This window comes from Ovis canadensis, chromosome 1, assembly GCF_042477335.2.
Source record: "Ovis canadensis isolate MfBH-ARS-UI-01 breed Bighorn chromosome 1, ARS-UI_OviCan_v2, whole genome shotgun sequence".
Classification (NCBI taxonomy): domain Eukaryota; kingdom Metazoa; phylum Chordata; class Mammalia; order Artiodactyla; family Bovidae; genus Ovis; species Ovis canadensis.
The window spans coordinates 72208898-72226021 of record NC_091245.1 but is presented as its reverse complement, the minus strand read 5'-3'; the positions used below and the strand labels follow the sequence as shown (position 1 = coordinate 72226021).

General features: G+C 40.0%; 1 protein-coding gene across 1 annotated transcript in view; it reads right to left on the bottom strand.

Moving 5' to 3' along the window:
• ABCD3 (ATP binding cassette subfamily D member 3) overlaps positions 1-16468 on the bottom strand; it is an 80350-nt gene extending 63882 nt beyond the window's left edge. Inside the window, exon 1 of the mRNA XM_069598253.1 lies at positions 15891-16468. Within this exon, the coding sequence (XP_069454354.1) occupies positions 15891-16000 (110 nt within the window). The 5' untranslated portion in view covers positions 16001-16468. The remainder of the gene's footprint in view (positions 1-15890) is intronic.
• Positions 16469-17124: the final 656 nt, after the last annotated feature.

Genomic DNA, 17124 nt, shown 5'->3' with positions numbered 1-17124 from the left:
AAACTAAACTCCATAACCAAGAACTAGCAGAAATCAGAGGAAACAGAAGCAGACCTAAAAAGATTTCGGATACTTGAATTTCCAAACATATCCTATAAGACAATGCAGACTGTATTTAAGGAAATAAAATAAAATAAAGATATCTACCAAGACAAGGAAATAATAAAAAGCTACACAGACTTAAAACCAAATGGAATTCTTAAAAATAAAAAATACAACAATTAAAATTAAATATCTAATCAACTGGTTCAATAGATCTCAGATAAAGGCTGAGAATATTCCAAAATGGAAGAAAGACATCAATCCACCAAAGTTAAAAGGTCTGGGAATCCTAAGCAAGATAGATAGAAAATAAATCCACACTTAACCAAATTATAGTGAGCTTCAGAAAACCAAAGACAAATACAAATTCTTAAAAACTGCTACAGGAGAAAAAAAGAATAATTACCTTCAAAGGAGCAACAGTTACAAACTGACAGGTGACTTCTCAACATTAATAAAGGGAACCAGAAGATGATGGAATCAAATCTTCAATGTACAGAAAGAAAATTACTGCCAATCTACACTTAAACATTTATGGAAAAAAGACTTATAAGAACGAAGGCAAATAAAGACATTACCTGACAACATGGAGAGGGTTCATCAGGAGCAGACTTGTACTAAAGAAATTTCTAAAGGACATATTATGGGGAAGAGGAGGGTTGATTACCGCTGGAAGGCACAGACTGCAAGGTGGAATGGAAAGCAAATATGGCAAATATATAATTTCCTCTAAGTGAATATTATATAAAACAACAGCATAATGTCTTATAGTACTTAAAAAACAACAACAACAACAAATGGCATCTAAATCAGGGATAAAATTAATGGGGTCACTGCTCTGAAATCCTTTTACTGCCTGGGAGGATGATGAAGTATTTCTTATTGATTAATGTTTAGACTTGAAAAGGTAAGCAAATGTCAAAATTTCTAGGGTAATCAGTAAAAAAAATTTTTTTAATTTAAATGGAGAATAACTTCCAAACAACTAAAAGAGGTAAAAACAAAATGATGAAAAAACAAATCAATACTGTATAACCACAAAGCAATTTTGCTGGTAATTAACAGCCAAAAGAAAAATACAAGAAAAACCCCTAAATGCTGGGAAATTGTGGTAGATTAAATACTGAGACAAATTCCTAAAATGGAGGAATCTTCTCCCATCCTTGAATCTGGGCCAGGCTTGTGACTTGCTCCAGTCAACAGAATGTGTGGAAGCCTTTCTGCTCTCACCTTGACTTCTTGGAATGCTGAGCTGAGACGACCATTTGAGCAACTGTAGAGCCTACTGAAAGATACAAAGTCACTAAAATGAAAACCGGGCCATCCCAGCCACCAGCCAGCACCAACTACCAGATATGAACGACAAAGCACAGCCAGTCCTCTACTGAATACAGCGCATACGGGAAGCTAGATAAACCTACCAAAGAAACTATGCAGCCACTCACACGTAACTGTTGGCATGGTATGTTACAACTGACATAAAGAGATTCACTTTTTCTTGTGAAAAGCCATGGGTCTAAGAAATTTTTCTAAATATTTGAAATGAATGACATACACATCAAATTACATGTTTACAAAATAAGAGTTTACATATCAAAAAACCTGGGGGATGTAACAAAACAGTGCTTAGGGAACTTAATAACCTAAAAGGCATACATGAGAAAAGAAGTCTGAAAATCCATGATCTATCTGAACATTTCAGAACAAAGAACAAAATTAACAGAAGAAAATATAAATAAAAGGATTTAGATGAAAGCAAATAATGAAACAGACAAAAAAGGTAAGGCAAAACTAAGAGTCAATTAAAAAAAAAAACTGACACATTTTACAATCATAGCAAGATTGATCAAAAAAAGGCAAGGGCAATATAACCAGTATTAGAAATTAATCTATAAATGAGACGAAAGTCTCATCAATATCCCAACATGCTGATTCTAAAATTTAAATAGAAATGATACCAATGCAAGAGTTGATAACTGAGGCACACTTCATACATGTATAAGATTCACTGCATTCATAAAGGTTCCTCCAAGCATCTAAAAGAGAGTATTAAATTCTTCTTTTCAAGGAGTAAATCAATAAGTTCATAATGACACTTGGGAAAAACTCACTGATCACCTTTGGAGAATAATAAGAAACTAATACATTATTTTTTTTAATTGGAGGAAAATCGCTTTACCATGTTGTGTTGGTTTCTGCCATACAAACTGTATTATTTTAGAAACTAATAAAGAAGAAAATATCTATCCTGCCTTTCCTAACTGAACTGTGTCACTGGATAACCAAACAGATGGGGAAGTTTCCTTTTATGGAAGCATTCCACCTTACAAATGAAGTCGTAACAGAATTCAAATAGCACCATTTTGTAAGCCCTAATAAGCTCATTGTTCTAGGCATCAAATATCAATGGCTGCTCAAATTACAGGAGAAAGAACCAGACATTATATACCTTGCAACAGAGTACACCACACCAACACCTAGGAAGCATTCTTGTCCAAAAAACAAAATCTAAACTCGATCAAGCCCTTCGATTCAACTACCAATTTAGAGGAAATACAGAGAATGAGGAAAAATGACACAACTGGCATGATGCAGATTAGCAAGCCTGTACAGGTGAAAATACCTGGCTGCTTCAACAAATAAACTATAATAAAGAAAAGGGAAAGAGAAAGGGCACGGGGACACAGAGATTAAGAGACATTTGAACAAAAAGAAAAACCCACAAACACAATTAAATTACAGTGCTCAGGAGTGTAGCTTTGGATGATAAAAATTATCAAGAAATACAAAGATGCTATTACCAGAGAAGTCAGGACTATAGAGCGAAGGGGCTGTGATTAGGAAGGGCCAAGTGGAAGGCTTCTGGGTGGATGGCAAAGGTGTTTCTTGACTTGGGCGCTAGTTACAAAAAAAAAAAGACATTAATTCATATATGTATTTCACACACTTTTCCACATTTTGTTGTACGCTGCTGCTGCTGCTGCTAAGTCACTTCAGTCGTGTCCGACTCTGTGCGACCCCGACGGCAGCCCACCAGGCTCCCCCGTCCCTGGGATTCTCCAGGCAAGAACGCTGGAGTGGGTTGCCATTCCCTTCTCCAATGCATGAAAGTGAAGAGTGAAAGGGAAGTCGCTCAGTCATGTCAGACTCTTATCGACCCCATGGACTGCAGCCTACCAGGCTCCTCCGTCCGTGGAATTTTCCAGGCAAGAGTACTGGAGTGGGGTGCCATTGCCTTCTCCGACATTTTGTTGTATAATGTACAATAAAAAAGCTTTCAAGATCTTAAACAGTATTTCACCATGACTGCAATGTGTTCAGTGCCCAGTTGCTCACTTGTGTCCCACTCTTTTGCAGCCCCATGGACTGTAGCTCACCAGGCTTCTCTGTCCATGGGATTTTCCTGGCAAAATACTGGAGTGGGTTACCACCACCTCCTCCAATGATTATAATACTTCGATACTAAAGTACTAAGACAAAACTGTTAATGTAACAATTAACTTCACTTTGAGTTCAACGTAAGACTTCTTTTTAGCCCCTGAATAATTCTTTCCCTTCCCCACCCCACCCCCCAATGATTCTTGGCTGTTCTTTTGAATCTAAGCTCCCTTACTGAGTTTATAATTAATCTCTCTATCCAATTCTTTACTCCTTTTTTTGTCCCCTCTGACCTCAATCCTGTGCTAACTGAACACTAACCAACCACAGTCAGATGACTAAAACTGCTGGTGTCGATGACATCGTTAATGTACTAAAATCGCCAGTCTGTGTATCTTCATTAACATACTAACCCAGGTTGTTTCTCCAGGGCAAGATGAGCTAACAGACCCCCACGCCATGGACCACCTGGTCTGAGACTCCCTGAAACTATGATTAAGAAACATCTCGGATGGTGATTAGGCCCATCCTCTTTGTTCTTCCCCTTTAAAACAATCTCCAACTCAAAAAACAAGACGGATCTGAGGACAGTCTCTCGCTCTCCGGCCTGGCCCCTTGCAATACACCCTTACTTGGCTGAAAACACCTGCCGTCAGGAGTCTGGCTTTCTGTGTCAATGGGCACATGAGGCCTTGCTTGGTTACAAATCTAAGTCAACCTGAAGGACTGATATAAATGTTTTACTCTGTCCTTTACCCTCTACGTGGCTAGTTCAACCATAAGAACTCTTATCACCAGGGGTCATTTTTACCTTTCTGATTACTCCCCAATAAAATAAAAACAACTATCTCAAAACACTGTTGTAAGGAATAAATGGGCTTCCCTGGTGGCTCAGAGGTTAAAGCGTCTGCCTCCAATTCGGGAGACCCGGGTTCGATCCCTGGGTCGGGAAGATCCCCTGGAGAAGGAAATGGCAATCCACTCCAGTATTCTTGCCTGGAGAATCCCATGGACAGAGAAGCCTAGTAGGTTACACGGGGTCGAAGGAATAAATACAAAATATTTAAACCTATAATACGACAAGTACTCGATAAACAGTTAATAGTAACGTTATCAGTTTCATGTCTTGAAATTCCTTCTTCTCGAATCATAATTCCACCAACACCATGCCTTTGCTCATGCTACCTTCCCCACCTGGAATGCCTTTTACTACTTTTTTTTTTAATTATTACTATTATTTTTTTTTACTTTACAATATTGTACTGGTTTTGCCACACATCAACATGAATCCACCACGGGTGTTCCCAATCCCGAACCTCCCTCCCACCTCCCGCCCCACATCATCCCTCCGGGTCATCCCAGTGCACCAGCCCCAAGCATCCTGCACCCTGCATCGAACCTAGACTGGCGATTCGTTTCTTATATGATATTATACATGTTTCAATGCCATTCTCCCACATCATCCCACCCTCTCCCTCTCCCACAGAGTCCAAAAGACTGTTCTATATACATCTGTGTCTCTTTTGCTGTCTCACATATAGGGTTATCGTTACCATCTTTCTAAACTCCATATATATGCATTAGTATACTGTATTGGTGTTTTTCTTTCTGGCTTACTTCACTCTGAATAATCGGCTCCAGTTTCATCCACCTCATTAGAACTGATTCAAATGTATTCTTTTTAATGGCTGACTAATACTCCATTGTGTATATGTACCACAGCTTTCTTATCCATTCATCTGCTGATGGACATCTAGGTTGCTTCCATGTCCTGGCTATTAAGATCACGTACAAGACTGAAACCTCCCCAGGTAATAACCAAAACAATCAAACATTCTCAGCTCAGAGCCTCCTTCCACAGAATTATTATTAGACCAAACATCTAATGATATTGATTTGTACAATAAAACTTTTCTATGTATTTGCATCTCCATAAGACTGAGGTTAGAAATAATGTTCATCAATTTGGTATCTCAGTACTTACCTAGCCTAGTGACATATAACAAGCATTCAGTAGAATGTACTGGATCAATGTTTTATTTCCTCCAATACTGAAACTTTCTTCAGTGATGGGGAAGTAGCTATTTTGTTGAGCCAATGATAAAATACATAAAGAAATGTATTCACCCATCAATAGTTAAACTGGAAATTATCTGATCTATTAAAAATGGGGATCATTTCATTGATTCTCTGACACTTGCTTCCTAAACAACACATCTTGGGCATTACTGCAGGGGAAAGCAAATGTTTAAAATGTTGAATTAAATCTCATTTCCTGATACCACAAAACTGTATTCACAGGTAAATGGAAAAATAATATTTTAAATAAAATATACCAGATGTTTTAAACTAGAAATTCAGTGTGAAATGTTAAGACATAGGATTCTTTGAATAGTTTGTGAGTTTTCTTAACAGCAAAAATTCTAATTCAGTTTTTAATCTTCCCAAGTGCCCAACACAAAACTAAAATGAAATAGGTCTTCTCCCATTATGGGATACACCTAGGAAACAGACCTACCTCACTTACTACTGTGTGTCCTCAGTAGCTACCACTAGGTGTTGAACGAAGATACAGACTTGTATCATACCCCCAACTCTTGAGAACAGGAGCTTTTATTCATCTCTATTAACCCAGGATGGCAGAGGATGAGATGGTTGGATAACATCACCGACTTGATGGGCATGAGTGTGAGTAAGCTCCAGGAGTTGGTGATGGACAGGGAGGTCTGGTGTGCTGCACTCCAGGCGGTCACAGAGAGTCGAACACAACTGAGCGACTGGACTGAAAAACCCAGCATCTAACACGTAGCAGGCATGCAACGTTTTATGAGTTAGTGCATGATCTTTGGGTTCCTTTCTTTGAGTGGTTCACTGATCCCCATGCCAACCTAGGCCTCCAGTCCTTGTTCTGAAATGAGGAAAAGATCTGCCTGTACCTCAGTTCCTCCTTCTGCTAGAATCTAAGTTCACCTCTAGGATACAATGAAGAGACAATGACAGTGACACTGAGTTTGGGGTCAGAAGACTGAGTTTGACGCAAATTATTATGAAGCACTTTTTACAAACAAGTTGAAGATACGCATAGTACATGCATTTCACATAATTCATTTATTTTTAATGCCAACAGTTAACTTCTTAAGCAGAGAATAGATCATATAACCCACGTTTATTTCTATTATTACAGTATCATTATAGTGGTGAGTCACAGATATCAATATGGCTGAATGCTTTGATGAGCTTTAGTTTCAATTTTATACTTTATTAATTTAACTGCATTCATTTAGGACTGCTAATTATCCAAAGGTCAACAAATGAATTTTTTTTTAAATAAAACAAAAATACCTTTAAGCACACTTACTAGTTTCACATAGCAGGACTTCAAACTATCTTAAATATGCATAGTAGTCCCCACAACTATTGGGAACAACCAATCAATTATCCAGAGCATTTTATCCTAATGCTATGGAAGGTTATATTCCTGACAGAGATGTCTAAAACGAAAGTTATTTCCTCATTAAAAGAATGTTATGATAAAAGCCATATTCTTAACCAAGGGCCTTATGCCTAATTTTTTCTAGAAATGACTACAAATGTCATTTTTAAACATCTCTAACATTCTGTAAAGAATCATTCCAAAAAAATAATAATAGAGAAATATACCACCCATTTTGAATAAAACTTAATTTGGTATTTATAACTCTATAAAGAAAATTACAAAGAGTGCCTATCTCTTCTTCACAATTCCAATTTAGTGAATTCCCTGGTGGTCCAGTGGTTAGGATTCTGCCTTTCCACTTCAGGGGGCACAGGTTTGATCCCCAGTCAGGGGACTAAGATCCCGCAGGCCATGTGGTGTGGCCAAAAATTATAATTTCAGTTTATATTTTATTGCAGCAGAGTGGAAGGTGGTGATATTCATCATCCATGACAAAAAAAAGAAAGACCCTTCACCACTGACTCCAGCAGAAACATCACAGTGTAGGAAGGACTCTGACTGGCCCCGACGCCTAGCCCTGTTGTCAGAGGGCCAAATCATCACCAGACAAACACATGTGAAAAGGAACCAAGGTAAAGATGAGAACCAATATAACACCCAAAGGGCATCACTACAAGAAAGGTTTACAGTGCTACAAATATATTGTTCTATACTTAGTCCCATCCAATAACTTAATTTACTGACAAAATATACAGAAGGAATACTAATTAAATGTGCAGGATAAAATAAATTTTGGAGGAAGTAACATGCCCAAAGATAACTTGTAAATACCCATACCCAGGTTTTAAAAAAAAAACAAACAATCAAACCAGCAAGTTGAGAAGGGGAAAGGAGGGAAACAATTGTGAAAGCTAAAATATGAGTAAATACTTACTGCCATGATAATGAATGCAACGTCATCTATTTTAACAAAAGCTTTGGATCTACAAATCAGGTAACAACCTATTCCACTCCATCAGACCACACTTAGAATAACTAATTCAGTTTCAGACCTCCTCTTTAAGAGGCTGAGAAAAATAGTATCATATTCAGGAAGCAACAACTGAAAAAACACAAAGGCCTGAAGCCATGTCATATAAAAGTAACTTAAATACTTTCCAACTCTGATTCAAAAGGCTTCTTTAGGGAGATTTTTGTGGGTATATTTTTTTTGTGAGGAAAATTTTTAGGAAGGCTCAATAATTATTGAGAACCTAACAATGGGATTTTTGCTGTCTATTAGCAAGCAAAGGGAAAGTTAAAGTTATCTTTTATCCCTGGTGGCTCAGACGGTGAGAGCATCTGCCTACAATGCGGGAGACCTGGCTTTGATCCCTGGGTTGGGAAGATTCCCTGGAGAAGGAAATGGCAACCCACTCCAGTACTCTAGCCATGAAAATCCCATGGACGGAGGAGCCATGAACAGATGCTACAGTCCACGGGGTCGCAAAGAGTCGGACACGACTGGGCCACTTCACTTTATCTACTGAGCTTTGTTCCAGCTACTGAGTTAGGACATTTTCTCATTTAATCCTCAAAACTACTGAGTTAAGTAAATACTATTATTTGTGTTCTACAGGTAAGAAAACTGAGGCTCAAAGAAGTTGAGTAATTGACCAAGATCACAGGTCTAGCAGACAGTTGAATAAAACCCTGAACCTGTGTCTAACACCAATGACTATGGTTTATACTATACCAAGTGTCTCCATAATAAAGGTAAGGTTCACAAGTAAAAATATGCATTCATGCCAATTAAAATAAGTCTGCAACATTACTTTACCCCTCTAAAATAGTCTCCCTACCAAAAAATTTCTAATATCCCTTAATGATGATTAGAGAAATTAGCACTCATTCCTAGTATTCTATGGCACAATTCTTAAAAAGTAATATGTAGAATTTGTGTAGCTCCAGAATGTTTACACCTTTTCTGGAAAAGGAAAGGTATAAACTAAGGTATAAACTACACTAAGGAAAGCTTGTAACTTTCCTTCATTAATCCTACTTCTGGAAATTATTCCAAGGAAATAATTCAGCAGAGAGAGAAATGTTCACTCACAAATATATATAGTATTGTCCACAAAAATTACAGAAGCAATCTAGATAGCCAATATTTAAGGGTAAAATAAATTATGATACAGTCACACAAAGGAGTATTTATATATTTCTTTTAAAATATAGTAGAGGCTCATGCAAAAACACAAGAATGATGTCTACGCTTTAAAACGAAAATAGCAAAACATGCATACAGCTATGTAAAAATCTATGCATATAAATAATAAAGGTAAAAATAAAACAATATGTATATTATGGTGATGACATTATACATGATTTTCAATTTTTTTAAACTGTTTTTAATGTTTCCACTCTATTGCGAACTATCAAAAGCAGGCTATAAAATGTGATAATAATGATACTATTTTTATAAATTTCTAAGACATGCTTTACTCATGCATATAAAAGCAACCCAGCTCCTAAAGAGTTCATAATATACTTAAGGAGACAACATTTACATCTGTAGCAAGAAAAAAAAACTGTTATTTAAAACAACAGTAACTAAAGCTCTAAGAAATGAGCATTTCAGAGGTAGTCATTTAACAAACTTTTTTGAGTGCCTACTATATGCCAGCCATAGCTCTTGCCACTGGAGTTACAACAATGAACAAAACAAACAAAAATTTCCTGCCCTCATGGAACTTACATTCCAGCAGCAGAGATACAATAAGTAAGTTAATATGTAAATTAAATAAGCAATTGAAACTGCTAAGTGCTACGGAGAAAAATAGAGCCAAGAAAGCAGGCAGTGAGTGTGTATGTGAAGGACGCAATTTTACACTAAGCGCCAGTGGAGGGTTTCACTGAGAAGACATCTGCTAAAAGACTGAAAAATGGGAGAGAAAACAGTAGTGATAAATGGGGAAAGAGAATTCCAGGCAGGGGAATGGCAAGAGCAAAAGCCCTAGAACAGACTGCCTGGCCAGTGATGCTAATGTGCCAAAAACGGAGACATGTAATTTATTAAGCAGTCTGTACCCAGTTACCTGAAGCATACCACAGGCAGCTACACAGTTCTGAGAAAGTGAACTGCATCAGCTGGTTTCTGCACATAGCTGCTTTTCCTGGCAAATCCTTTGAGAGCTTCTTCACCTAGAGCTACTTAAGCATCTCCTTTTTATTCTGAGGAACCATATGGGGCCAACCCCTATAGCATCCAAAAAGCTAACAAATTTCCAACAAGGGGATTGAGACCCTTAGGGTGAACCATGGGAGTGGATGTTATAGAGGTTGCCCCCATATGGGGATGTCCAAGAAACCTGTAAACAAAAGAACTTCATTTTAAGCTGTTCTCTGTGTCGTGACACGGTGCTTCCCCGATGGCTCAGAAGTAAAGAATCCTCCTGCAATGCAGGTGACCTGGGTTCGACCCCTGGGTTGGGAAGACCCCTGGAGAAGAGCACTCCAGTATTCTTTCCTGGGAAATTCCATGGACAGCGGAGCCTAGTGGGCTAGCGTGCGTGGGGCTGCAAAGGAGTCCACACAACTGGGTGAATAAACAACAACATGTTGTGACATAATCCCTGCCACTACTTCCAAATTTTCAAAAACCTCTACAGCAAAACCTGATTTGTGAATTTAGAGGAATCAAGGCAGACACCAAAATGACAGGCTCAAGAGACAAGATATAAGTGGAATCTAAAATAGAGCAGAAACACAGAAGTGAAGCAAGGCATGACTAAGAAAAACACAACTTCCTGAAACTCTTCAGAAACATTTGGCTATTCCTACCATCTATTAGACTGGGGCTTTGAAAAAGACGAAGGACCACCCCATAAGCTGGTGAACATGGCTACACTTTGATGGCCAACAACTAGATCACACTCAGTCAAACAATTAATAGATGAAACAAAAAAAGTACCTAAACACACAGTTCATAAGACTAAAGGGGGATGCTTATCATTCAGATTAAAAGTTGTTTAAAAACACTTCATGGAAAAGTTGACCCTGACCTAACCTTTAAAGGATAAGAGTTGAAGAACCGAGAATATAGGAAGAGATATTCCAGGTACAGCTAAATCATGAATAAGGCTCCAAAGCCAAGAAGCAGTGTGGCCTGTTCAGAAAACAGTGCAGAGACTGGTCTATTTGGAACAGGTAATGGAATAAAAGATTAGCCAGGTAAGGTGAGACCAGATAAAGGCAGATTCTGAAATCCAGGATGAAATCTGAACTTTGACAAGCATTCATGGGAAGAGAAAGAAAACTGCTTTGTTCTGCTTCTGTTTTTGGTTTTTTTTTTAAGATTATAAAATAGTTTAGCAATGTTGACTCGTCCCTTCCTTGCCTTCTAAAACTGGCCCGCTGATTTCCTACCCTCCCCTACCCCCAGTTCCTGTTATACAATCTCAGGCACACAACTATCACCTCTCTGAAGATAATGCCTTTAACTCATGTTTGTGCTAGTACCCCATCTCCAACTGCCTGTCAATTATCCTTAAAAAGTCTCCAACTACCCTGCATCATTTGTCCACCCTATAAATGCTTCTGAATGTCTATCCTGTGACATAGGCAAACTAGGAACGTAAAGATAACTCAGTCCAGAGCCTCCAGAAACTCACAGTCTGACGCAGGCAGAAGCCAAGAAAATAAGCTGGTACAATACAGAGTAGAGGAATGCTTAGTGCAGCCTGAGAGGGCACACCACCAGTCTGGAGATCAGGAAAAGACAGACAATATTTAAAAGAAAGTGCTAGCTGAACTGAGTCATGAGGGAAAATGAACATCAAAGGGTGGGAAGAAGTGGTGGGGATGAGAATGATTACAGTTAGACTGCAACGGCTGGGCAGAGCCCATCCCGCTCAGAGACTGTTAATTTCATATGGCTGGCTGAGTATGTAGCAGAGGACCAGATCACGACACCATTCTCTCATGTTAAGAATTCTGTATTTTAGAATAGCTGAAAGAGTTGCTCCAGTACTTTGGCCACCTCATGCGAAGAGTTGACTCTTTAGAAAAGACTCTGATGCTGGGAGGGAATGGGGGCGGGAGGAGAAGGGGACGACTGAGGATGAGATGGCTGGATGGCATCACTGACTCGATGGACGTGAGTCTGAGTGAACTCGGGGAGATGGTGATGGACAGGGAGGCCTGGCGTGCTGCGATTCATGGGGTCGCAAAGAGTCGGACACGACTGAGCGACTGAACTGAACTGAACTGAAAGAGTTGAATGATGAAATAACACGACCATATTTGTGTTTCTTAAAAAGAGCTCTCATGGCAGTGGACAATGGATGGAAAGAGCACGACCATGCCTCATAAAATGCAACAAAAATCTGATAAAGGCTTCTGTTAACATTCAATTTATCTCCAGTCATTCATTCCTACCCTCATTCTAGGCTTAGCTCATATCCTTCAGAAAGCCTTCCTTAGCTCTTCCCAACCATATTAATCTCTTCTTTCAGAAATTTCTAAGGCCTGACTGTCTGTACACTGCATTGTCATCATCTTACCTTTTTGACTAATTCACACTTAAAGATGTCATATATTTTTTGAATGTATGTGTGACACACCTCCATCCCACAGCACCTAGTGTGGTAATACATTATGAAACAGAGAATTCCTTTGAACTGAATACATGAGTCTCCTTTATCCATGAATAAAATGATTCCACTAATCTCCATATAAATAATAAACAAATAAGATGTATGACTAATCAAAACTAGGGTGAAAAAGTTAGTACAGTGGTCATATAGAACAAATACGAGGGAACTTTCTGGGGAGATGAAAAGATTCTAATTTTATGAAAGGAATGTGTTAAACTGTTGCCATCTATTTATTTTAAAAATACACAGGATGTGTACAGCTCAATATATACAAATTTTACCTAAAAATCTTTAAAAAAAATAAGGGTAGGGAGCAAGGAGCTATAGATGAAACAAGAACGATAGAATGTTGACAGTACTTTTTGTGTGGAGTGTACGGGGGTCCACAAAATTATTCTGCCTACTTTGAATGCATGTGAGATTTTCTGTAATAAAAAGTATATTTCTCCCAGTCAAATCATATATAACTAAAAAACTACTCAGAAGATTAAATTACTCATTCTCCCAATGTCTGGAATAATGTAACATTGTATCTTGATTTTACTATCTTTATTACCTATCTGGTTCTAAGGAATATCTTCTAAGACAAATCTGTCAATAGCACAGACAAGCTATAAAGGTCAAGCAGTCACAATTTCCTTAATTAGGTACTAGATAGTAAAGTTAATTAGCCCTGTTACCAAAGATACCCAAAAAGCCAGTAAAATATAAAGTTACAATTTTCTAATCTTCAAACTATTGAAGGAGGAAACAGACAGAACAAGCTCCATCTTGAAAGCAGGACCCCATCTTGGGCTGGACTTGTGGACTGAGCCCAGTTATCTATGGAAACGACATAGCAACTGGAAAACCAGACCCCCGGGATGTAAGAGCCCCAGGGCTTGTACCTAGACTCTCCATAGCCTAAAAGAATATCCTAATTATCTATGTAACCAAACAGAATCATAAATTTTATTATGCTTATTGGGGTATGGCCACAGGCCTATTGATAATTGTCCACTGTTAATTACCTAGGCTTAAGGCAAATGATTCCCAGATTAACTTTGACTGTATCTTTCTTTTCCTTTGTTCAGACTAGTTTCAGGGAATTTGGGGAGGTGGGTTTGGGCATGTACACTCAGGGTATATAAGGTTTTCACAAAAACTGGTTGGGGTCCTTGGCTAAGAGGAGACTCTGCCTTGGGCCCGCTGGTGTAATAACTGCACTCCACTATCTGCCTTGTCCTTCTGAGTGAGTTTGCTTGCTGGAACAAGTGGCTGCAACACTATGATGCCAAAGACGGCAACTGAAAGATATCCAAGTGATTCTGGAAGTATATTATCTACAAAGATAGATTTGACACCATTCTTCATGACTTTAAAATAATTCAACCATTTTATTTCTGTAATTTAAAATTCAAGCTTATCTGCTCATAATTTGCATTCCCCTCCCACAAACTATTTAATGTGTAAAATACAGATATTCCTTAGTACTGTACCGCCAGTGCAAAAAATTAACAAGAATCTTTTGTTTAGTAAATTAACTGCTGCATAGTTTAATCCCCTCCAAAGTTTACAAAATTTCTCAAAAAGAGATCTATACAGCCTTTTACATTAATAATGAATAAACATCCAAAATTATTTACTAAGCCAGACTATACTCTACTATTTTGCTATTATTGCTACTATTTCCCATCTGATTATGCTTAAACTTTCCCTCACTCAATTATCTATGGCTTTATTAATCAGGAACTACTTTAGCTGTGACTGGAAGGGACCTGAAAGACTTGGAGAGTGTTTCTGGGATGCTGACAGTGTTCTTAACTGGGTGCAGATCTGAGTGATGATTACATGAGTGAGTTTCATTTGTGAAAATTCTTCAAGCCCTACACTAACGTGTAACTTTCTACAAATATGTAATTCTACAATAAAACAATGTTTTTATTTTTTTAAAAAATCATAAAAGCAAGCCAGAGCTGTTAGGGCAGTCCTCAAATCCCCCTCTCCCATAATAAAACACCTGTTCCATGTGAAATACTTCTCCACAAAAGTGTAATTCAAAGTTATTTTACAACATTCAATATTTTCTACTGGCATATTCCCAGACAATGCATAACTGCCATTGGCAACTGGGAGCTCAGAAAACATACAATCTCATCTACAATTCTGTTTATATTTTCCAGAATAAGTCATTTTAACAGCTAACTGGATAGAAGAAAAAGCTCTGTACTGTTCTGACGAAGATGCCAAGCATTTTCAACTTTGTTAAGCAGATTTACAAAGGAAAAGAAAGGCCACTACTTCAGACTTTAATAAGATAAAGAAATCAGGGACAGGGGAAGGTTTAGGAAGAACTTCATGGGAAGGAAGCCCACTTGTCAATGTTTTAAACCAACGTCTACTACTAATCAGACATAATAGGCAAATCAAAAGAGAAGTCAACAATACCTGCCCAAAGAAATGAATGAGATAAAATGTATGAAAACACTATGCCAAGATTCAATATGAAATATCCAATACTTTCCAGGCAAGCATGCTTGACATAGCCTTTTCTCATTCATTTGCTGAAGCAAATAAATTATATCTATAACCCCACAACAAGTAACTCAATTCTCTCTTCCTTCTCTAATCTTATAATCTCCCAAAGTTAAATTTAAACATTAAAATTCTCTAAGGAGAAGCAACGGCGTATAATCCAAAGAGCTCCTAACCCTTATCTAAAGCACACTTGCACCTTCCACCTGCGAATCAGGAAAGGGAACCTTGCCCTCCAAATACCTCGGAACCCATTCGGCCTTTTCGGCTGAAATGCCAGGGCGTCCATTGACCAACTCCAAGGGGACAGCACTTTAGAAAGCAACTTTGAAGTGGATCCGGGATAGTTCACAAGAACCATCCTAGCGACTTTCAATGGCAACTACTAAGGATTCATGCCAAACCTCACCCACTGACTTAAAACAACAGCCTCCAGCGTGTGCGTCCAATCCCCATCCTCAAATCACACATAACCGTCCACAAAGCAAACCCACTGACAATCAGATGAGATGGCAAAACTGCAACACACCCAGAAAGTTGATGCAAAAAAGGAGGTGGTGGAGTGGATGTAAAAAGGGGAGGATATGGGGGGCGACTCCTCGGGTCAGAGGCACAGGTTTGCTAGCGGGTGCAAGAAAAAGATTCACACCCCCGGGGACAGAGTAGGCGACTGGACAAGCAGGCGGAGCGCAGGGAGCACGGAGAACTCCCGCGTCGCGGGACACCCGGACACCCTGACATTGGAGCCTGGCAGCGCCCGCGGCCAGCCCCGGCTCCACTTGACCCCGCGGGGCAAAGGGGATCGTCCGCCGGGCGAAGGAGAAGAGCGCCCGGGGAGCTCCAGCTCGGGCCCGGGAAGGCGGCGCGGCCACGGGCCTTCTTACCTGTGCAGGCCGAGGGCGCGGCGCCGCTTGTGAAGCAGGCAAAGCAGCAGGAACGTGGCACCCGCCAGCGAGGAGTTTCGCACGGTCAGGTACTTGCTGAAGGCCGCCATGGCACAGCCAGCACGAGCGAGACAGGGAAGGGACCGGGGAGGCGGACGCAGCAGCGACTACCGTAGTGCAGGAAGCGCGAGGGAGACTGGGAGGAGAGGAGCGCGCGGAGGGAGGGCGGTGCCGACCGCTCAGGCCCGCCCCCTGGCGCGCGCCGCCGCGCCGGCCGCGCTCCGGAGCCCACCCCGGACTTTGGCTCGGCGGGAGCGCGCGCGGGCGCCACAGGGGCCGGAACAGACTCGCTCTGCGCACGCGCCTACCCTCCTGGGTTCGCCGGGCACGCGAGCGCAGAGACGCCCCCTGAGGCTCTATTTGCCGCTGCTCGCTCTTAACAATCCGTCTGTGTATCCCGCGGTCTCACCCTTACCCCCACCTCCGCGCGCGCACACACACAAGGCTTTCACAAGAACTGGAAAAGCGGGCCTGGGCTGCATCAGGGGCTTGTTGAGACTCACCACTCCGCCTCCACTGTTGGGCAGTTACCATCCTCTTAAAGGAGCCAGGAAGAAGGGGACCGGCCCTATCACAGAACCTTTACACAAAACAGAGGGCGCAGTAATCCTTTAGAGGAAAACAACTGTAGGAAACTCTCAGAGGTGTACGGAAATGTGGAAAGACTGACTACAAATCAAAAGTCTTTTTCCAAGCCAGTGTTTTCTAAACCATAAATTATCACCTCTAGGGGATTATATATCGGTTTGGTAGATGGAGACCATCACTTTTTTTTTTTAACGAAATATAGAAGAATAGAACAATCTCAGGGTGCTTTACGTGTAATGGAGTTGTTCTGAGAAATGTTTATACCAGTCTTTTGGATCTATGTGCCCCGAGAAGTGAAACAAAATGTATTACTTAATGTGGCTCTGATCAAACACATTTGAGAAACACTATTCTCTGCAGAGGGACATTCAGCCATAACAAGAGTGCATTGTGATCATGTTGGCCTTACTCCCGGAATCAGAAGGGCATTGGAGATTACAGCATTCTTCAGCTAGGGCCTGTGATACAGAAATCCTTAGCATTTAGACAGCTTTGTACAGTGACTAGTGAGTCCCTGTCTTTAGTTGAGGAAAGGAGAAAAAACCAAGTGTGTCAATTAGAAAACAAGTTCCTATATTAAAGTAGC